Consider the following 23,071-nt stretch of genomic DNA (forward strand, 5'->3'; position numbering starts at 1 on the left):
GCCCCAAGCCGCGGACGACGGCTCGCTTGTTGCGCCGTGTGCACACGCAGCCTTTGCGGCGGCACACAGCTCGCAGCGCCAAGGTAAGAAGACGGCGGCGCAATAGCGTGCGATTACTAATAACAAAGGCGTTACGGGCACGGGGAGGGGGCGCACGTTGCACAAGGACACTGAGCACCAGCCCAAACTCTGCCAAACTTTGACCTGGATGTGTTCTCATTGTCGTCATTTTGATCTTGTGTCCCCCCCCCCCCCCTCCCCTGCCCTCCCCTCCCCGCCGCCCCAGTGACGTCTCGCTGCTATCCCGCGACATTGTGTGTTGGATGCGAGCAAGTTGGGATGACGAGGTGTGTGTCTGCAAAAAGACAATGTGATGTGTCGGGAGCTAGGGGTTGTGTTTGGGAGGGGAGGGGGGGGTGGGACACACACAAACTACACGGGAAGTGATGCATTCAGGTGCCGAGCTTTTTTTTTTTGACATCATGTGCACGACGCCTGCGAACAAGAACGTCAAGCTCCCTACCTGACGTTAGTCATGACTTTCGCCAAAATGGATACCCGCTTGCCCCCCTCCAGGTGAACTTAGACGGGACATCCTCGTTTAGTGAGGCCATGGCGGCCTAAAATTGAATGTCAAGAAGGTGGTGGTGGGGGTGGGGGGGGGGGGGGGGGGGGCGACCACTTAGAAGGCGAGTGTCTTGTCCCCAAAACACACACACGCGAAAAACAACATCAACGCCGTATTGGACTATTTTGTACACTTCCGACGCCGACTCACAGAGGTGGCCCAAGCCCGGAGTGGGCGCTCACGACCGGGAAGAGGGCTGGCGGATCTTTTGCTTGCTTTGTTGATAAATGTCCCTTCCTGTTTTTCCTTCTTCTTTTTTTTTTTTTTTTTTTCTTTCTTCTAAAAGCGGGGGTTTGCCATGTCGGCGGCGATGTGGCCGCGTGTGCGCAGCCATTACTGGGCGAATGGCCGCGTGCCGATGGGCCACGCAGCCAAATAGTTTCAGCCCGGACCGCTGCGATGATCGCTGCCCGGCCCCGCGCCGCCCCGACACCGGGGCTGGATGCAAAAACCACACAGCCCCCCTTGTGTATAATTTGTCTAGTTCCTCATTAGAACAAGTGTTGAGGAAAAAGTAGGAAATACCTTGAAGAAACTGATCCGGGCCTTTGCTTGAATAAGACAAGTGGCCTAATTACAGCAAAGGTTGCTTAAGCACCGAGACAAAATGTGATTATGGTGAGAGATGTGTGTATGGTCATATAAACATAACGTAGAATGTTTTGTCTTTTTTTTTTTGTTTTTTGAGGGGGGAGAAGATGTATCCCGCTAGTGCAACTTTTCCTTTCACGCTTGCTTTCACAAGCAACGTGCACACTAAGCGGATGAGACGCAATACAAGAGCTGGATCTAAAAGTCTGCGCTTTCAAAGATAACGCAGCTCACTTTTGATGGATAATATCGGGGTCTCTTCTTGTTGTCCGTCGATAGTGTTATCAATGAACGCGGCGAGGCGGGGAAGCGCGTCTGCCGCACAGTTCTGAGCGTCGGGATTTCAATTGCTCATCTGCTTTGGAGACCTGGTGTAAATTTTGTCAATGATAATTTTGTCCGATATTCTGAAATGATCAACGCAAACGACATTGGCTGCTGTGGGCATAAAAAGCACAAAAAGTCATGGTGTGGCCCCAGTGCTCCCCTGACTTCAACCCTGTTGAGAACCTTTGGAGCCTCCTCAAGAAAAAGATTTATGAGGGTGCTAGCAGAAAACTCTCAAAATACTTACAAGCTGGATGGATGTGAGAATTGTGGAGCTGCTTTCAAATAAGGCTTCTTCTGTTAAAATGTAACATTACCTGGAAAGATGTTTTTGTTTGAGCTAGCTTCTGGTTTCATTTCTCACTTTACATATAGCCTCCTAATGCTTCAAATTCAGCTGACGATTTTCAGCTCTTCAACACCTATAAAGTGTTTTTTTTTTTTTTTTTTTTTTTGCGTGTAATAGTTTGGAACAGTACATTTTTCAGTCATTTAAAAAAATATATATATATTTTTTTTTTTTATGAAAACTGCACGGTGGTGTTTAAGGTGTCCGGTTTGGCGATATCAGTATTACGTCGGTGCTTTTTGCAGATGATGTGGTTCTGATTGCTCCATGGAGCCGCGATCTTTGACTCTCACCGGAGCGGTTCGGTAGCCGAGCGTGAAGCGGCCAGGATGCGAATAGGCACCTCCAAATCCGAGACCGTGGTCCTCAGTCGGAAAAAGGTGGCGTGCCCTCTCCGGGTCGGGGATGAGATCCTGACCCAAGTGGAGGGGCTCGACAGGCGGATCGGTGCGGCGTCCGCAGTGATGTGGATTCTGTATCAGTCTCTCGAGGTGATTTAGCGGTCAATGTCCGTTCCTACCCTCACCTGTTGTCGCGAGCTGTGTTTCGTGACCCAAAGAACAAGATGGCGGATACAAGCGGCCGAAATGAGTTTCCTCATCATAAGGGCTCTCCCTTAGCGAACGGGTGAGAAGCTCGGTCGGAGTCCGGCCGCTGGTCCTTCGGCATCGAGAGGAGCCAGATGAGGCGGCTCGGGCATCTGGTTAAGATACCCTCGGGACGCCTCCCGCTAGGAAGAGACCCCGGGGATGACCCAGGACCCGCCGGAGAGACTTAGTCTCTCCGGCAGGTCCTGGGAACGGCTCGGGATCCCCCCCGGAAGAGTTGGACGAAGTGGCTGGGGAGAGGGAAGTCTGGGCTTCCCTGCTTAAGATACTGCCCCCGCGACCCGACCCCGGATAAGTGGAAGAAAATGGATGGATGGATGCTAGATGCAGCAAAGACTCTCCGTATCTCCCACTTACAACCCAGGCTAAACTTGGCTCCTCCCCTCTCGGCCAAGATGTATCACTTCAACATACTTCCTTGAGAACAATTCCTATTTAGACAGGGCTGTGTGTCATCATCTTCGAGCATGTAAGAAATGCAAACAGGTGAATTTGTGAATAGCGAACGGCGAATATGCGAGTGATTGACTGTATAGAAATGTTCTTTGAACGGTTGAATTGTCACGGCCATCGAAGCGGAGCAGTGGTTAGCATGTCTGCCTGACGGTTTTGTGGCTGGCGGTTCGAATCTACAGGAGGCTGTGGCCTTCCTGTGTGGCCTTTGCATGTTCTCCCTGCGATCGCGTACGTTTTCTCCGGTTCGTCTGGCTTCTTCCCACAGAACGAAAAACATCCGTCGTGTTAGGTGAACTGAAGCCTCTCAACGGGCCATAGGGGTGAATGTGAGCTCGTGTGTCGACGCGCACCTCGGGGTCAGAGGTCGGTCCTGAGCGACGGCCGTCCATCGCGCCCCCCTCGGTCCTTTACCGACGTCGGCTGGGATCGACTCCGGCTAAACCCGAATGAGGGCAAGCGCTATCGAAAATGGATGGATAAATATAGAAAATGATAGAGCTTAGAACAAGCTCATAAACATGCCGGTCCTATTTTTGCATACATTCGGTTTGGCCCTTAGATGACTTCAATAAAAACTCAAATGGAACTTTATAGCATTTTATTCTGTCAATTGCCGACCCGATAAAAACACACCAGGGACCCGTTTTTGAGATGTGATTCATTTTGAGCTTTTCTGCCCAAGAATGAAAAAGATTGCGTTCTAACAGTGAATTCCTTTTCAAATGTTTCAACGTGACATTTAACCGCATCAACAAGACAAAGCCCAACGATTTCATGCAAGCTATGCATGACATTAGCTACAATTGCACAATCTGACGAGATCCACTAAAAGCGCCGTGTTTGCCTTTTGAAAATATACAAATGCTCACCTGAGAGATGTCAATTTAACAATTATTGTTTTTTGTAGTGGTGAAACAATTGCGTCGCATCAAAGTGACTCCCAAATAGTCCCAAATCGTTTTTTTCAATAACTCCGAGGTCCATTTATTGAGGCCGGTCAGGCCGCATGCGATCATACTGTAATATTCAAAACAACGATGTCTTTTTCATGTCAAACAACCAAATGGCAAATTCAAATATAATGTCATTTCCATTTGGACGTGCCCGTTTTCCACTCATCGTAAGCGTTCACAAACACCGGCGATCAGCAGCGTCAGTGCAATTTAGTGCGCCTAAAGAGACAGAAGACGTGAATTTGGTTCAAAAGCGGTTTGACTTCATGCTTTTGTTTGAAGGGTCTTTTTATTTTTAAATGGGGGCTTCCAAAACTTTGGTTTCCCAAGTGCTGTTTGTGTTTTAGTATTCATTGTCAAGCTAGCGCATACGATTTCCCCTCACCTTGTTGTTATCGTGAACCTATGTGTTAATACATGGTGTCATTTTTCACCCGTCCATTTTTCTGAACTGCGCCGACTTTGGGCGAAAGGCCGAGAACCGAGATTCAACCTCAGAACCTCAGATCTGTGAGGCAGACGTGCTAACCACGAAACGGCCGTGCTGAATGCCAGGATTTTGCGGCGGCAAATGGAAGATTTGGGTCTTATCTGAAAAAGTTGAGTAAACTCCAGCTCTAAATGAACACTTACAGAGGGGGATCGAAAGCCGTGACGCGAAGTGACAATCGACTTGACGTGTCATTAGTTTGGAACACCTCCACGAAGAGGCGCTTGTGTTCTTTCCTTCCTCTCGACTCACTCGCTTCCTCATCTTCACCAACGAACCCGAACCTCTCCCACATTGAATTTCCTCGTTTTACAACATTTCCTCTTTGGTATCTTGGCTTTAAAGTGACAGTTTATGACTCGGTGACACGCTCAGATAAAGGCTTTTTTTCTCTCTCTCTTTCTCTCTCGCTCTCTCTCTCTCTCTCTCAGTTAAATCGCACCACCAGCAGCACCGCTGTGGTCTCGATCCCCCCTCGTGTCTCCCGAAGCGGCTGTGACGTCGCGGTGCATTCCGGGACATGTAGTCCTCACTCCTCCCTGCTTCTCCGGCGTAATCCTGGGCGTGGGTAGCCGAGCACTACATTTCCCAGGGGCTTCCTCCCCGCTCTCTCGCTCTCTCGCTCCCACCAGACTGGAGATACGGAACGGACAGTCTTGACGACCCCCACCACCCCACCCCCTCCCCTTACCCCCCTCCCCGGACTTTGAGAACCGAAAACCGTCGAGATTAGTGAGGAGCCGCGGACCGCCGGAGGCCGAAGAGGCAGCCGCGGAACGTAGACGTCCGCCGTGCGACGTTCACGTCCCATCCGGGTGAGCGGGCAGCTCGTGTCATTGGACATCTTTTATGTGGCGAGAGAGAGGAAAAATAAGGTGGAGGGGGGCGGGTGGGTGCTGGCGCTTTCGCGGGGTCGGGGTCCGCATACGGAAGCCTCGCAAGTGGCTCGAGAGGACGGGACACCCGACGCTCCGTGCTAGGTCGGCTGTGCGTGCGTGCGTGCGAGCGAGCGAGCCTCGCGAGCCTCGCTCGCGGTCGTCGCTGCCCGAGCGGCCGGCGGAGTTGTCGGGCTCCGTCTTCTCTTCTCCTCCTTCGTCCGTGACAGCGGCGACGGCTCCGGAGCACGTTAACTTGTGTCCCCCCCCCCCCGTGTCTCACTTGATCCTTTATCCCCCCCGTGACTTTGATATTGATTGTGTGCAGACGGGCGTTTGGCTCATTGAGGATTTCGTCGTTGTTGTTGTCGCCTTCGCGAATGTGGCATCGAGATGAGCTTGTTTTGGAGGAAGTAGGGGGGTGGGGGGGGGGGGGGGGGTGGAGGAGGCTGGGAAGACCTCCCCCCCCCCTTTGCCGCTACCACCCCAGTGTCGTTGTCGCCCCCCATTAGAGTTGTTTCTGATGTTTGCAGCATTAGGAGGTTCCGACTGCACTTCCTCCGTGCCGGGCAGCAAAGCGAAGCCCAAAGTGGCGCTGCGAAGCTGCGCGCCGCATGCACGGTTCGCGCGCGCGCGCGTGCGTACGCGTGCTGGCCCACACAAGGACAAGCAAGGCGAGATTGCACCGTTCTCTGGACATTGTGGCGTGATTTTTCTTTCTGTCTTTCTTTGCTATCGACTGACCCCAAGGTGATGCAGTTCTTCTTTTTTGACCCCTAAAAATATTTCCTGCCTCGTCCCGTTGTAGTTGCTCTCTGCCCTCACCTGTACTTGCTGTTTTCTTTCTTTTTGTGTGTGTGTGTGTCTTCTCAGTAATGTTTTGCAACATTGAGCTAAGACACAGATTTTACATTGAAAAAAAAAAGAAAAAAAGAAAGAAAATCATACGGCACACCAAGATGTCACAAATAGTGGATACACAGGTTAATTATGTACCCTCCGCCCGTCTATTATAAGAGAGTTCAGGGTTTTTCCTGGCTCAAATTGAGGCGGAGGTGGCACCATTCTGATCATTAGCGCCACTGGCTCAAACAAACACTTTTTTTCTCTTTAAGTATTGGCACGTATGTTTACTGTTCTTGACCGTTTAGTTTTTGTGAAAGAACTCATCACCACCTTGCCTGAAAAAAAACACTTTACGAGATATCTCTGAAAAGGCAAAAACAAGGCGTAGCGCTCGTTAAACAAATATATATATATATATATCCCCTAAGAAATGAGATCCGCTTGATTACAAAAGAAACCTGTTGGAAAGTCCATGAAACTGCCTGAGACATTTGCAGCTCTTCTTTTTTTCTTGGAGAGTTTTCGGGGCAACTTCCATCTGTTTGCCATGCAGCGACCCGGTCGGCGTGGCGTGACACTTGGACAAAGATATAATACAATATTTGCAGTAAATCAATGTCACACCCGGGCGGCCGATGACCTCCCATGGCAGCGGTTGGGAATCGCTATTGTTCTGCGCTTGCTTGCAGTGCTGCTTAACGTGCTGACAATTTGCCCCAAATCTGTTGACGTTCCGTGCAAGGCTTCGTCACTGCAGAGAACCTTGAGGGTGTTTGTCAGCATTTAGAAGGGCACCAAAAAAAAGCACCCCGTAAAGAGGCCCCCCTCTTTAAAGCGAACGAGCAATTTCATCAGCCCTGCCCGTGATTCTGCATAAAAGATGTGAGGTATATATATTTTAGTATGATGACAAAAAAAAAAAGGAGATTTCATTGTCCTTTATTAGTCTAATTGGCTCGGTTAACTGGCGCCCTATCACGAGCCGGCGTGAGGTCGTGCGAAACGTCTGTAAACAACACGCGTATCGAAACCGGACTTTTTAAACGTGCAATTTCCATTCACACGGGGATTGAACAACAGAGGAATTCCATTCTTGTGTGCAACGGCAACAACAACAACAAAAAAAAAGAGATAAAAGTACGCAGCGTTTCTTTTCTTTTCTACATGGAAAGATCCACTTGCTCTCAGGAAATTGTATCATGTTTGACCTCGGAGGCAGTCGAGTAGAAAGGAAGTTTTCTTGTGACTCAAACGTTGCTTCAGAGTATATAGTGTATTGTCCTGAAATGGTTTTCTCTTTGCAGCCAATTATTGTATTGAAGGAAAAACGCATCAGACTGACTCAACTACCCTGCGAGGCATGTTGTGTTAAAGAAACACCTATGCAGGTATACATTTGTATTTTTATTTTTTTTTGATGACGGTTGGATTAGTATCAGGGAGTAGCTCATTAAAAATGGCTGCTTGAAGGCTTTTCTTTATTACCTAGGTGGATTCTTCACTAATGAATGTAGGGGATGGAGGCACGGTGAGCAGAGAAATCAGTGCTCCAAATAAGGTGTCCACGAGCATGGTGGGAAATCCTCCCCAAACGCTGCCCCTCGAGTTTCGAGGCGACGTTACCCTCGGTCAGCAAAACCAGACCGCTCCGACGACAGACTGTAAGACAGCGAGGGCCTGCCCGGACACCAGTAATTACAACCTCGGCCCCGAGCTCCCTCCGCCCCGGCAGCTCGACAATGAACCGATGTCGAGCTCGGCCCCCGCCGGCGCCGAGAAGACGACAGACAAAAGAGCGGTAGAGGCCGCTAAAATCAAGGACGACGGCACGGGGGCCTTCCCCGCTCCTCAGCGGTCGAGCGGCATAAAAGCCAGCCGGGAGGACTCGGCCAATCCCTGTCACAGCAAGAAATCGCAGACGCAAACGCCATCTGCTCCACCTGGTTTCCAGTGCTCCTTGTTCAAACCAGCCCAGCCAGTTGCCTTCCTGCCTTCCACCGATTTCTCCTCCCCCCTTTGTAAAGTCACTCTGCCACCAGCATTGGGGCAGATCGCGGCTTTGAGAGAAGCCACTGCCAGCCAGTTTCCAAAAGACATTCAAGCTCAAACCTCAGGTGTAGCAGGGACGCCCCTCATGCGGACCTATCACTATCCCTTCTCCATGGCCCGGATTCCGGCTTCTGACAAAAAAGCCTCGAAACTTAAAGTCAACCATTCGTCCAGCAAGAACGCCAAATCTGTTGGGGAACATAAGTCCCTGGCCTCGGCGGTGGCTTCGCCGGCCACGGCCCTGCCGCCGCAGCACCCGTCGCTGAACTCCGCGGCGCCCACCCGCTACACGTTGTCGCCCACTGCAGCCATTTGTTGCGGATCCGCACTAGCCACCATCGCCTCTCAGAGTAGACTTCTAAACCAGGTGGAGAAGAGCCTCAGCTTAGACAAGATTGCCACGGGCGCTCTGAAAACGGAGGAGCACAGAGTAGCATGCTCGCTAGAGCCGAGGGACGTACCCCTGGATTTGTCGGCCAAATCCAAACGTCCAAAATGCACAAGTGACCCTGCGGTTTCAACGAAGGAGCCTCAAAGCGGCGAGTCCAATAAAATGGACTTTGTGAACTCAAAGAGGACATATAGCGCAACTGGGCAGTATCCCATTTTAGCCCACTACCCACAGAAATGGATCCCATCCAAAGCAATCGATCCGGCCGCAGAATCACCACGTCTCTGAACTTAAGCCGGTATGGAGCAAGGGGGCTTCACAGGAGCCCATTAAAAATATCCCTGGAACATACGTAGGCGTAGCGAGTCCCATACTGGCCTCTACACTTCGCGGAAAAGATGGAAAAGGGACTTTTGTGGAAGAGTTCCAGAGTTTTGCTAAGCAGGAGTTTATATCAATAATCGATCAAGGAGAACAAGTAACCTCAGGAGGTAAGAAGCCCCCCTCGCTGAAGCATGCTCACAACGTCAAGCATGTTAAAAACACGAGCACAGCCATCACCAAGAAGTGTCCTGCTAAAGGAGCCCTGATGACGGCCCTCTCAAGCGACACAAACACGCACCTGAAGTCTGGCAAAGCGGCGGGTCCCTACTCGGCGTGGCAACAGTCCCCGCACCCTCCGCACCGAGCATCTTCGGCTCAGAAAAAAATCTCACCGGGTTCCCAAACGGCCAAAGGAGCTGTGGAAAGTTCCAAGTTCCAGAGTCCCTCCATACCTGCGGAAGATTCGAAGGCGAACCCGTCTGCGCTCTCTAGCCTCGCGTCCATCGGGAAGCAGCAAGACTTGGAAACATCCGCACCAGCGAGCGACGCGCTCGCTGCAGTGTCGAGAAAAGACAGTGTTATGACTCTTCTCAAAGACACCCCGTCCAAGCAGGCCTCTCTAAATGAAGGCCCGGCAAGCTGGTCCACGGAAAACTGGCCTGGAGCGTTGTCTCAAGGAGGTTTGACTCCATCCAGGAAGAGGCCGGAAAGGTCGAAACCCACCGAGACCTCGGAGAATAACGCAGCGATACACAGTCATCGGGTAGAACACAAGCACGGTTTTTCTAAGCCCTTTGGACAGTCTCATAGCCTCAGAAGCAACGCATCAACAAATGGCAACAGGCTGGACAGCAAACTGGCTCAGGTGTTGGAGGGGGAGGTGCTGAAAATAGAGTCAGATGCTCCTCCGGATGAAAACCTGGGAGGTTTAGTTGCCTCTATTCTGTCACGCCGGTCCCCGGGTCGAGGCGACGAGAAGAAAACAAACGGAACCAAAGAAGAGTCGCCAACCAAAGCTGTTAAACAGAAGAAAGTTAGTCCTAAGAAGCCCACAAAGGAGAGGTCACCAGTGGAGTCGGCAAGGAAGACGACCGGCGAGAAGGAGAAAGACGTTACACCGACCAAAGTGTCTTCCCAAAAGAAGGTAAAGTATGTTGATCAACCTTTGGGTTTGTTCACCTTAAAACAGACTTCTCACAAAAAATGCGGTGCCATTCGGTGAACTTTCAGGATGAAACTAAAAGGCGCCATAACCTTTTTACGGGTGAGGTTCATGTCCAGTTGTTCAATGTTTCAACTTGCTGTTCCCCAACAAGGAGCCGAAAGGCAACAATCTCAGCAGTCGTTTGATCAACGAACCGATCAATGAATTTAATTAGAAGGCTTTTACGTCGTGAGACCAAGGCGACGCCTCGGCGAGGCTTCCAAACAGGATGTTCTCGGAGGGAAGTGGCTACAAATTGTCGCCGGCAGGTCGCAACAAGCGATACGGAGACTGGAAGGGTCACAGAAAGGCATAAAAGTGGACGTGGGTGGGAAGTCATGGAGCCAACACGTGAATTGTGCAAAAAAAGTGCTGAAACATTGAACAGTGCAGAAGTGAAACTAATTTGTAAAGGTTACAGCTCCTTCGGTTCGGCCTGAAATTTCAGCCGAAAAGCCGATCAATCCCCTTAAATCCGATCACGTGATCAGAAATCGGGCCCGATCATGTGGTATTCAGCTGATCGGTGTCGGCTGAAAAGGAAATGACAATTCATTTCTGAACTCAAGAATAAAAGAATTTGTTTGTTGACTTGATTTGAACAACTGTTGACCTTCAGTCATGTAAACAGGTATCACTTTGGGATACCTTTATTCAAGTGGATACAAATAAGATCATTGAGACAACTTGGATGCCTTCTTTTTTTTTTTTTTTTTCTTTTTTTTTAATTATTATTAATGCATTGCCAAGGTTTCACTCAAACAAAATTACCGGTAAAATAACAAAATAAAGTGACCCGGACTGGTGCAAAATAACGCGATCGGGACATCCCTGCCCCTAATGGTTTGTGAGTAGTCAACGTTTGTGCCAAAATCTATGTCGTTGTCATTTGCATCCTCGATAACATCTGTCCTGTCCTCCGGCTCCTTCAGCAGAAGAGACAAAAAACATCGGAGTTGGAGCAACGACTTTCCTTTCAGAGTCAAGAGCAGACTTGGAAGGACGAGGAACACCTCGACAAAACAGGTTATCATCTTTTTCTTCCTTCAAACGTCAGATTTGATTACGCTGTTGTTTGTGTATCGAGCGGCATACATTTGCTCTTCACGTCGGTAAACTAACAAATCGGAACGCCGTCGATGTGTCACCTGCACCTGTATGCACGGGAGCTGGCGGGAGAGTAACTAGTCAAACGCGATTTAATGAGTTACAGATGGCGGCGGCAGTCCCGAGGGTGAAGAGACTCGTGCCTTGAAGTCCGCAGCGGCCGCTAAGGAGGCCGCCGTTAAAGAGGCCTCCTTCCCGAGGTTGAGGAGAGGACGGCGGCGCGCAGACGAGGCCAGACAGGACCTTTGGGGCTTCGCGACGCCTTCCCCCCCTCCGCCGCCGCCGCCGCCGCCGCCGCCCCCTCAAATGGCCCCTTGCCCCTCACTCCCGCGGACGCCGGCCCGCCGTCCGAGAGGGAGGCCTCGCTCCGACCGCTCGTCGAAGCGGGACGTCCGGAACAAGGACAAGGCGGGCGACCCGGAGGACGACGCCCCGGCGCATAAAAGACGGCAGCAGTGCCGTAACAGAAAGTACCAGATGGGGGAGTACGTCACCGAGACGGGCAAACCGGAAGAAGGCGAGCACCTTGATGAGTCGGACAGTGGAATCACAGCGGGTATGTTTATTTTGCTTGCTTTATGAAATCATTCATGCTCATCATTCATGCGCAACTAATTGTAATGAATAAACAATTGTAAACGAATGTATACTGTATGTAATTTTTGGAAACTAATATTTGATTGTGTCATTTCTAACTCCGTTAACGCATTTTGGTAAATATATTGTCACTGACCCGTTGGCGGAAAAAAAGGCTAAATTGATGCAACAAAAGTTTCATTTATTGCAATAATTCTTGCTCATTTTGATTCTTTTTAATTCCTTGAATTACAGTTGAAACCAGAAGTTTACATACACTATTTAATCCCTCGCTTTCTGACAAGAAATCAGACTAAACGTAAACGTTTCAGCTCATTTAGGATGACCAAAAGTATTTTCTATTTTCAATTTTTCATTACTTTCTTCCATGTCAGAAGTTAACATACATGAGTCATGTCATTGGTATTTGGTGCCATTGCCTTGAAGCTGTATGACTTGAGTCAAACGTTTTGGATATCCTTCCACAAGCTTCTCCCAATAGTTGGCAGGAATTTTGTCCTTCTGACAGAACTGGTGTTTGTAGGCCGCCTTGCTCTCACATGCCTTTTCACGTCTGCCCATACATGTTCAATAGGATTGAGATCACGACGTTGTGATGGCCACTCCAAAACATTGACTTTGTTCCCCTTAAGCCACTTTGTAACCAGTTTGGCAGCACGCTTCGCGTCACTGTCCATTTGGAAGACCCGTTTGCGCCCGAGCTTTAATTTGTTGGCGGATGTCTTGAGATGTTGATTCAGTATGTTCTTTCCTCATGATGCCATCTATTTTGTGAAGTGCACCAGTTCCTCCTCTAGAAAATCAACCCTGCCACAAGATGCTGCTACCGCCATATTTCAAAGTTGAGCTGGTGTTCTCACTCTCACTCTTCCTGGCAGAGTGGCTTTTCAGCCCAGCCCATGTCGGTACAGTACTCGTTTCACTGTGGCTAATGACACACTCTTACTAGCTTCAGCCACCATCTTCACAAAGTCTTTTGCTTATGTTCTTGGGTTGCTATGGATATTTCGGACCAAAGTACGTTCATCTCTGGGCCACAGAACCCGTCTCGTTACTGAGCGGTATGAAGCCAGGACATTGCCATTGTGTTTATACTTGGCTAGAATTGTTTGAACAGATGAACGTGGCGCCTTCAGGCGTCTGGAAATTGCACCCAACTTGCGCACGTCTGGTTTTCAAGGAATTCTCTTCCTGATCTCTGTTGACTTTCCCGTGACGTTGCACAAAGAAGCGCTGTGTTTCAGGCGTGCCTAGTTCAAACGCATCCACAGGTGCATCTCTAATGAACTCAAATCTTGTCAAGAAATCACCAATGACATGTCATCATCATCATCATCATCATCATCTGGGTTTTCCCATATAGTTTAAAGGCATAAATTAGTTATTTGGGCATACAGTAAATAGAAATAATTTGGGTAATCCTAATAAACCTAAACGGGAAAAGGTTACTCTGAGTTCATGTCAGACGATGGAGATGTCTTTTTATATAGTGCATGTAAACTTGTAGTTTCAACTGTGGAATTGATCAAACAATTATGACATTAAAAAAAAAAAAAAAAAAATACATATGTAAAGTAATTATTATTAATAAAATATTTCATCCTCATTTTTTTTATTTTTAATGAATTGAATTAACTTATCGACCAACTGTTTAATAAAATAAAAAAGGTTAAATCCGTGTGAAATTGTTATTGTTTTTGTCAACAACATAATTCATGCTCATTTTTTTATTTTGACGAATGTAATTATAATTTATTAACCATCTATTTAATAAAATGCTAAATGTTAAATGCACATGTAAAATTGTCCAAATAAATTAGCAAATTATATATACATAAAAAATGAAAAATATATACCATTAATTAACCAATTTCAGGAAAAGAAACAGCTAAATGAATGCAACAAATATTACAGGACTCTTGATCATGTACAAAAATATTGGCAGCCCTGGGATGAATTTCTTGTGTTTTTTCTCGTTTCGCAAAAACGTTCACAAATGACATGCAATTCTGCTATTCGGCTGCTAAAACGGACCAATAAAACAATAAAATAAAACAACCATACTCAATCCGTTACGCCTTTCGACTCATTCAAATATGATTGTGACGTATCATCACATATATGTGACAAAGTTGTTGTTTTTTTAAGAACAGAAATTTTATGAGAACAAAGGGTGTATTTTTTTCAAACTTTTTGGGGTGAGAAGAAAGGTGCTTTTTCCAGAATTACAAGCCTAATATTACAAGAATAGTTGTTTTTAAAATCTGACTTTTTATTTCTTGCTCAATCTGACATAAGAGTATGACATGATAATCATTACATTATATTAGGACGAAATACGTCTTTGTTCTTGTAACTTTGCTTTCCCGAAAATACAGCTTCATTCTACGTGACATTACATTATTTACAATGTTTGAAATGGTAATCAAATCTTAACCAATCCAAACCCGACGGTTGCAGATGCACAGACGGCTCAGTGTCCGAGTCCTGCCGCTCCCAGTCCGGAGCCGGCACCTCGGAGACCCTCCTTCACGCGCTCGGGATCGGTTCGTTACCAGGCCAGCGACGTATCGCTGGAGTCCGACGACAAGCCTTCTGGGAAGCGGAAGTTCAAAAGCAAACATTTGTGTGACAGTGAGGAGCAAAAGGTGAGCTGCTTTGCTTTTATTTTCAACTCGACCCTCCGACTTTGAGCGCCAATACTAATGCTTCAAAGAGTACATTAATTACAAAATGAAAATTGTCATTCCAACAACGCGCAGAATAGGGCTGGGCGATACGGAAAACAATCCTATCACGCTACATATATTTTTGTCGTATCGGTCCATATCGATACGTAGCGCGATATGAAACGGATCGCAATTTTTTTCCCCAGCTTAAATGTTCCCTGTTACTCTTAACCTTTTGATTAAAATATGTTTCTGTCAAAAGTTGAACATGACAAATAAAACACATAACCACACGCGGGCGCGTGCTACTGTTTCTTGTCCGACTCGACAAAACCAAAATAACTCCACACTGACAAACGTTTCGGCCGTTTCTTGTCAACGCTTCTTTCTTTCTTTTCCCCAGCGCTCGCCCAGTGGGCTAGCTAACGTTCGCATCCGTCGCGTGGCAGTTGCTAATGTGCTGTGTGCGTCAACCTAACTTTGGCACGGTTCTATTGACGCCGCGATTGGTTCAGCGGGGAGCAACTCGCGTTGTTATCGGCCAGTCATATTCTCTTGTCAGAACGTGGGCATCGGTATTACGACGTCGCGTTTCGGCCACGAAAGTCTCTCGAGATGTTTCGGTGGCCAAATCAAGGGTCGGAGGAGCGTGTGAGAGAGTCACTCCACAAAAGACATATGGACCGGCCTAGCCTCGCTTGACTGTTCATTTTCATTTGATGATGTTACGAGCCCACGCGCTCTCTCCGGTTGGCTCGCCAGCTGCTCCGGACTGTCCCTAAAGTGGGGCTGAAGCTCAGAGGGGGGGCGAGCCTTTGCTGTTGCCGCGCAAAACTATGGAACGCAGCACGTTAGACAGGCCTCCTCTTTACCTGTTTTGAAATCACTTCTTAAAACTCATCTCTTCCCCTTGGCCTTTGATACCCACTGAGATGTTGACTCGTTCATCTTTATTTATTTGTATTCCGACTGATTTTATTGCTCCTTTTATGACTGACATTTGTGTCTTTTAATTTTATTTATGTACCCATTTTTGTGTTTTATGTGAACCTCTGTGTCTACGTGTTATATATTTATCGCTTTGTACGGCGCTTTGGTGCACCGCGCGTGCTTTTAAAGCGCTCAGCAAATAACAGTTGGGTTGGATTGGATGTTAAATTATATTAACATTTGAAAATGTCAATTTATTAAGGATCGTGTCTTGACAAAAGGGACATTTTCCAAGAGTAAGTACTTATTTTCACATTATTATCATTATTCGCTGGGGAAACCATATGTTCCCGACTCACCCGCGATAGATGAAAATCTGCCTTCTAGAAAGACCGTAAAAAAAAAAAAACCTCCCACTTGCTTAACACATTTAAACATAATAAAAAAACACTTACACTTATTAAAACACTTATTAAAGTATTTCTGAGGACCTGTTGTCACTCACTCGCGGTCAAATGAGGAAACGGTAAGAATATTCTCGCTCGCGCAGTTCTCCAAATAAGAGGCCAAGTGTGCTTGCGTCAAGCTGTTTATCTGTCACTCCCAGTTGAAGTTTACTTTCAAACTGACACATGAAACAAAAGATAATTAAACATTGAATATTTAAACGCCAAAATGTTCGAACCAAACCGTATCATTTGGTCCAACAAAAAGTCTGCTAGCTTAATGCTACCATATAGTGCAACACGCCATAGATGGGCTAACAGGTAATGAGCATCGATATAGTAATTATGAACCGTCAAACAAGTGCTACTTTAACAGATGAGCAACAACGCACAAACAGAGCATACAACAAAAAGCATGCATTCTCTCTGCCACCGTTACTGGAGATTAGTTGGGGACCTTCTCTGCCTCTTCTACTCGCTGTTCCGCTGCATCTCTTCCTGTAGCCCTCGGGGATTTCCGACATGCTGTGGCACAATGTGGTACTACACGGAAGACGTGCATCTCTAAATTTGGATTTGCCACGACACTGTAAAAATGCATCAAAACAATCACTGGGAAATCTGCGATGCAGCGATAGGGCGAACGACAAACCGCGATTTAGCGGCGGTTCACTGTATCTGTAAAGCGAAAAAAAAAGTTTGATTTTCTTGAGGGGAAAAAAAAAAGGCCGTATTGCCCAGTCCCGTGCTTAAACCGACAATAAAAGAAGAACCCAATTTTATAACACACTTGGCCGATAAAATGATTCTGACCCTGACGTACACCGCAAAGTCAGATGCATTTAATCTTTACACGAGGCAACTTCAAACCGTCCCTCGTGTGTCGTTTTTAGTGAACCTATTTTATGCAAGTCGATTTATGTTACATTCCAAGTCATGTTTAAGGTTCAGTATTTCCAAATGCAGCTGGACTCATTTGATGAGTACAGCATATAAGCCAGCAGTGCCCCCCTGTGGCTGTTTGTCTTTCTTTCTTTTTTTTCTTTTTTTTTTTTTTTTACTCCCCTGTTCCTTTGTTAGGTTTCACCTATTGCCCGAGATCACAATGCGTTCCATTTGACTTAAGTCGTCACTCTCCTCTATTCTTTTTTTTGAATTTGTATTTTTTAAGACAAAGACCAAGCGCAGCAGCTTGGGCAAACGCGGCGCCGCCGCAGCTCTGGATGAGGACGCGACCACGGAGAACAGCGGCCCCCCGCCCCCTGCCAAGAGCCTGCCGTCGTCGTTGTCCGGCAAAATGAGCTCGTCAGGGAAAAACGGGAGCCCGGAGTCTCCCCCCAAACGGCCGATCCCTCCCGAGGTGCGGCGGCTGATTGTCAATAAAAATGCTGGGGAGACGTTGCTGCAACGTGCCGCCCGTTTGGGCTATCAGGTAAATATCACATTGAATGAACATGTGATTCAACAGTAATTTGAGCTTTTCGTGGGGTCGGCTCATCAGGAAGTGGTGCAGTACTGTCTCGAAAAGGACATCAGGGAGGTGAATCGGCGAGACAACGCGGGCTACACGGCCCTCCACGAGGCGTCCTCCCGAGGCTGGACTCAGATTGTCCAGATGTTGCTGAAACACGGCGCCGATGTGAACTGCAGCGCTCAAGATGGAACACGGTGAGGCTTCTGTAAATGCCAAAAAGAAATGAAAATGAGCGATATAACAAATCGCCGTCACATGAGGCTCATCAATAGTATTAGCAAGAAAACTAGCAGAAATCACTCGCAAGCATAAACTAAAACTCTACCGCGCAACGCGAAAGCTACATGTCAACAACACCCAGAAACTCAAACTCATCTGAGGTGGACTGACGCAAAGTGGAAAAGTGTGCTGTGGTCTGACCAGTCCACATTTGGCATTGTTTTTTGGAAATCATGGACGTCGTGTCGTCCGGGCCAAAGAGGAAAAGGACCGTCAGGTGAGGGTGTGCGTTATAGTGTGTCTGTGCCCGTGGCACATCTATGAAGGCACCATTAAAGGTTTTGGAGCAACATATGCTGCCATCCAAGCACTGTCTTTTTCAGGGACATCCCTGTTTATTTCTGCAAGACAATGCCAAGCCACATTCTGCACGTGTTACAACGGCGTGGCTTGTTAGTAAAAGCGTGCGAATACTAGACCGGCTTGCCAGCAGTCCAGACCTGTCTCCCACTGAAAACGTGTGCAGGCGCATTATGAAGCTCAAAATACCGCAACGGACACCCCGGACTTTTGAGCAACTTAAGTTGTACGTCAAGCAAGAAAAGGGAAAGAATTCCACCTACAAAGCTTCAATCATTCGTGTCCTCACCTCCCAAACACTTCGTAAGCGTTGGCAAAAGGGAATTTGATGTAAGGCAGTGGTAAACATGGCCCTGTCCAAGCTTTTTGGGAACGTGTTGCAATCATCAATTTCAAATTGAGTGAATATTTGTAAAAACAATACTGTGGTTTATCAATTTAACCATGAAATACCTTTTTCTCTGTTGTGTATGCAATTGAAAATAGGTTGAAGAAGATTTGCAAGGTATTCCCAACTTCATGGGAATTGAGGTTTGTATTTTGCGTTACCATCTGGGTTGTTTTTGTTTCTCCGCAGGCCGCTTCATGACGCGGTGGCTAGCGACAACCTGCCCATCGTGTGGCTGCTCCTCAACCACGGCGCAGACCCGACGCTGGCCACCTACTCCGGGCACACGCCGGTCAAACTGGCGCACAGTGACACCATGAAGTCCTTCCTAACAGGTGAGCGCCACCCGCTTTTTTTTTTGGGGGGGGGGGGGGGGGGGGGGCAAATGGAATTTAAGCACAAGCAACGGGTTCTAATGGAAGGCTCTTGAAATATTGGTCAGTAGCATAAAAATCAGTGTGAGCATCACTTCATCACATGTGGAGGTTTATTTAGTCATCTACCCGCTGAAGTATTCATTTATTGCCCTGTCGTGTCTCATCATAATTTAAAAAGATAATTATTCCTTCCAGACATGATTTGATGACTTTTAAACAGCAAGGCTCTCAATTGGTGCTATCAATTTAGCAATTGGCTGGTTGCGCATCGGCCGATGATGCTGGGCTCTCTAGTCGACTTTATGATGGCTTCCTTAGCAGGTTCTATCATGTAGAATATATATATATATATATATATATATATATATAAATATTACATTCGAAAGATTTTGTCGTGCACCACCAAACAAACACAAAAAGTATATCTACTGAAATAATCGTCTCCATTTACGTATGATAAAGGTTGATTTCCCCCCCCCCCCCCCCCCCCCCGTGTGCGCCATTAATTCAGTTGGCATGGCAACCATGTTGCCTTGGTCGTTCTTCCAGAGTATTTCATCGACCTGGAAGGGCGCGGCGAGCAGGATCCCACCTTGCACTGGGACTTCTACAGCAGCTCCTTGTTTGGTAAGTTCCGTCTCAATGTGGCAAAAAAAAAACAAAAAAAAAAAACAAGGAAAACACTCCCGTTTGGCGGTTAGAAAACGTGTCGGAGAGAGACGGCAGGCTCCTTCATCCTCAGCGGGAGATGAAGACGAGTCGGGGCCTGCGGGAGTTGGAGTCGTAATCGTGAGCGGGGAACGCCGAAACAACTGAAATGCTGAGTCTGGCAAAAGCAGCGGGCCGACACAAACGTTATATTTCGATTCACCGGCTGACGAAAACGTCTCGGTTGTTTTTCCGCAAAACAAATTATACGAGCCTGGCAGTCTGCTAAAATACAATAACTTTGATGCTTTTTATTACACAGCCAAAAAGTCCACAATGGTTTTATTTAGGGATGCGCCAAATGTAAAATTCTTGGCCGAAACGGAAAACCGGAAAAGAGGAAACACAGAAAGAAATGATTAATGTCAATTATTCGTAAAATTGCATTTAATGCTACGACTGCAGAGCTGCCAACGTAAAGAAATTCAGTTCAATTTGTCCAAATTTCTACATGTTTAAAATTACGTCAAGAACAGAATATTGCACAACGTAATCGTTACTCGATAATCGATCGTTCTAAATTATGGTATTTGTTGTTTTAATGTATTTCTAGCATCACCCGTGGAATGGCGGACACAGTTGCAGCCTGAATGAGATTTTTAATGCGCTTCTGTTGTCAAAAAAAAAATCTCCTTTTATGGATTAATTGGCCTTCGCCGATTCTGTGCTCGACCGTAGTGAAGAAAGCAAGTCTATCAAATCAGATTAAACAGAGCTCAAAAGTCGAACAATTTCAAACTTCGCACTCGATTTGGCAAACCAACCAATAACACTGCCAATCGATTGGATAGTTTCTGCACGGACAATAGTTTGTTTCTATTTTGCGCACTTAAGGAATTATTGTCTATATTATTTCCTTGTCACCGATTTCACCGCACCAACTAAAGAGAGAAAACGCAACAGACTGAGAACTTTTTCGGTCTCTCGTAACGTCGTCATTGTAGCAACGTTTTGTGCCGTTTTCACAAAGTATTTTTTATTTTATTTTTTTTTGGGGCCACTTAACGTCGTGCAACCTTTCTCTCCCCCCCCCCCCCACCCCACCCACCCACCGCAGAGACGGGCGAGGAGCCCTGCTGGGACTATCTGCTGTCGCAGCAGAACCAGGAGTCTGCCGAGGGCGAGTGCGGGAACGCCGACAGGGAATGCGACAAAGACGCGCTGGTGTTCGAGTTCTCCTCGGAGCCTCTCCTGCCCTGCTACCACCTGCAGGTGTCCGTAACGCAGGGGTGAGTTCACCGTAAAGCGTTTCGGACAATCAAAGCTCAATGGAGATTTGTATCGCAGTAGCGCCGAGTGTCTGTCACGTGCTTTTGTGAAAATACCCCAAGGGTCCGGAATCATCATCATCATCGTTATTATTACCGTGAAAAAAAATTAGACCAAGATAAATCACTTACAACTTTTTCCGCCATGAATGTGCACGATAACATGTACGGTTCAATTTAAAAAGGAAGCAAAATCTTTTGGGAAGAGGAGGTAAAAATAAACAACTGATATAATCTGGTTGCACAAGTGTGCACACCCTCTTCCTGTATAACTGTGGATGTGGCTATGGTCAGACTTAACCAATCACATTCAAACTCATGTTAAATAGGATTTAGCACACACCTGCCACCATTTAACGGACCTCTGATCAACTCCTAATAAAGTTCACATGTTCTAGTAGGCTTTTCATTACATTTTTTTTTTTCCAATTCAAGTCTACAGGTTACAAGTCACATTAGTGGTAGAAAAAAAAGTTTTGAAACGATTCATCTCAAAATGTAAAAAAAATATCACAAAAACTTGGCATTTGAACAGGGGTGTGTAGACTTTCTCTATTGACTGTATATAAGGAGAGAAAGATCAATTCTCCATCATCTGTCCGCTTTTTTTAAACCTTCCCGTTTGTCTGCACTGTCGTCCCTGCAGCTTTTGCAACTGGTTCCTGCTGTCGGACGTGCTGAAGCGTCTGAAGACGTCTGCGCGCATCTTCCGTGCCCGCCACCCTCACTTGGAGGTGGCCGGCTTGTCTCGTATCGAGCTCGGCCGGCAGGTTCTCATCAGTCAGGTGGGCTCCCCTCTGGATTCCGCCAGCAAGGACAAAGTTGAGGACGACGAGGCGGAGGAGGAGGGCGAAGAGGACGAGGAAGAGGGGCTGGTGCATTTGGTGCGCTGCGTTCCCGAGCTCCAGAGACTGCTGGGCTCCTCCATTCACATCCTGGAAGACGACGACGACGAAGAGGAGGACGACGAGGAGGAGAAGCCGCGCGGTCGGTAGCCCAGCGCGTGACGAACTCGAACATCTCCGTCCGATCTCTCACGTTTCAGGTTCCTCCCCCGACTTGTGCCCAGGCAAGTCCGGGCCGTCCCCTGAGACGAAACCACCGCACAATAGTCAAACATTGGAACCCGCAGCCCTCCTTTTTCCAAACGCCTTTACTCCACCCTCCTCTTCCTCAACATGTTTGTGGTGGATGGACCTCAGAGCTGCAATGACACAGACCCTCCTTCACTGAATCTTTTTTTTGTTTGTTTCGGACACGTGCGGCTGTGTTCTTTGTGTCTCTGGACAGCTCAATTTGTTGTGCTTTATTTAATGTTCCTTAATATATTTGACCTCTTGTCTATGTATGATAGTTGCTTTGTATGGTCGGTGCTTCATGTACTTATTAGGATCCCTTTATTTGCCCCGAACCCGGTTTGAAAACAGTATTTGAGAGCAAGCGAAAGTACAGTTTTATTGTACTGGTGCTATAATAGATTTTTTTTTTTTTTTTTTGTGTTGACAATCAATGAAGTTTTGGTTTGGAATCACAAACTTAATAAAAATGAAAAAAGATATTTAAGAGCCGTTTAGAAAGTGGAGTTGATTTTAAGAAGAAAAGAAAAAAAAACAAGAGCGAGGAGTGCGTCAGTGTTGCAAGAGACTTTTGTTTGATTCTTTTATAAGAAATCAAGAATAAAGCATGATTGTAAATCATACTTTTTTTTTTTTTTTTATCATCTGTTGTGTGTACCAGGTTGGCTCACTAAACTTTAAAACTGCAAAACAATAAAATAAAAGTAACTAGAACGGCAGCGTAGTGGTAAGCACATCTGGCACGGAATTAAATCCGAGGTCGTATCAAAATGAGGAACTGTAAAATTGCAGCAAATTCTGGTTTGCTTCATTTGTCCACTAGAGAGGGCCAATGGCAAAGCTTCCCCCCCCCCCCCCCCCACCAATTCCCCTTTCTCCCTTCACGTGGTTGAAATCCTTTTCTAGAAATGATTCTAAATCATTCACGGCGGTTACTATTACCACTTCATAATTACATGGACGCACGTACGCGATCCGGAAGTGGCACGAAGGAAAATGTACATTCTTGTTATGCAAAGCAGCACAAAAAAAAAAAAAAAAAAAAAGGGGATGGTTGCATCCGGGCCGGAGGTTGCATCATGTGAGATGTTGCAAATTCACTTTGGGTTGCCTGAACAGCAGCTGACCCACAAGAGGTTGAGCCACGCTGATGAAATCCATCACATGGATTGCCCTGTCTACTTTTTTTAATGTTTAAAAAAAAAAAAAAAAGTGAAAGCAATATTGATCCGTTTGGCGACACACGGAGGTTATTTCCGTGCACTAACCAGGTTGGACACGCCTGTCAATGTTTTTATGCAATATAAAGACCTGTTGAGAATCTAGGCATCTCTAAATGTTCAAAAACAAATGACTGGGAA

The 23,071-nt window shown here is 46.9% G+C and overlaps 1 protein-coding gene across 1 annotated transcript; it reads left to right on the forward strand.

Annotated features, from left to right (window-relative positions):
* bcorl1 (BCL6 corepressor-like 1) lies at positions 1-22,333 on the forward strand. The gene is given in 13 exon segments (XM_061787569.1): positions 1-83; positions 7,428-7,511; positions 7,613-8,782; positions 8,784-10,031; positions 11,024-11,117; positions 11,305-11,754; positions 14,256-14,443; positions 17,012-17,272; positions 17,342-17,508; positions 18,471-18,616; positions 19,208-19,285; positions 20,424-20,595; positions 21,281-22,333. Coding segments are annotated over 12 exon segments (4,329 nt in total). The 5' UTR covers positions 1-83; positions 7,428-7,505; the 3' UTR covers positions 21,630-22,333.
* Positions 22,334-23,071: the final 738 nt, after the last annotated feature.

This window comes from Phyllopteryx taeniolatus, chromosome 10, assembly GCF_024500385.1.
Source record: "Phyllopteryx taeniolatus isolate TA_2022b chromosome 10, UOR_Ptae_1.2, whole genome shotgun sequence".
In the NCBI taxonomy this organism is placed as follows: domain Eukaryota; kingdom Metazoa; phylum Chordata; class Actinopteri; order Syngnathiformes; family Syngnathidae; genus Phyllopteryx; species Phyllopteryx taeniolatus.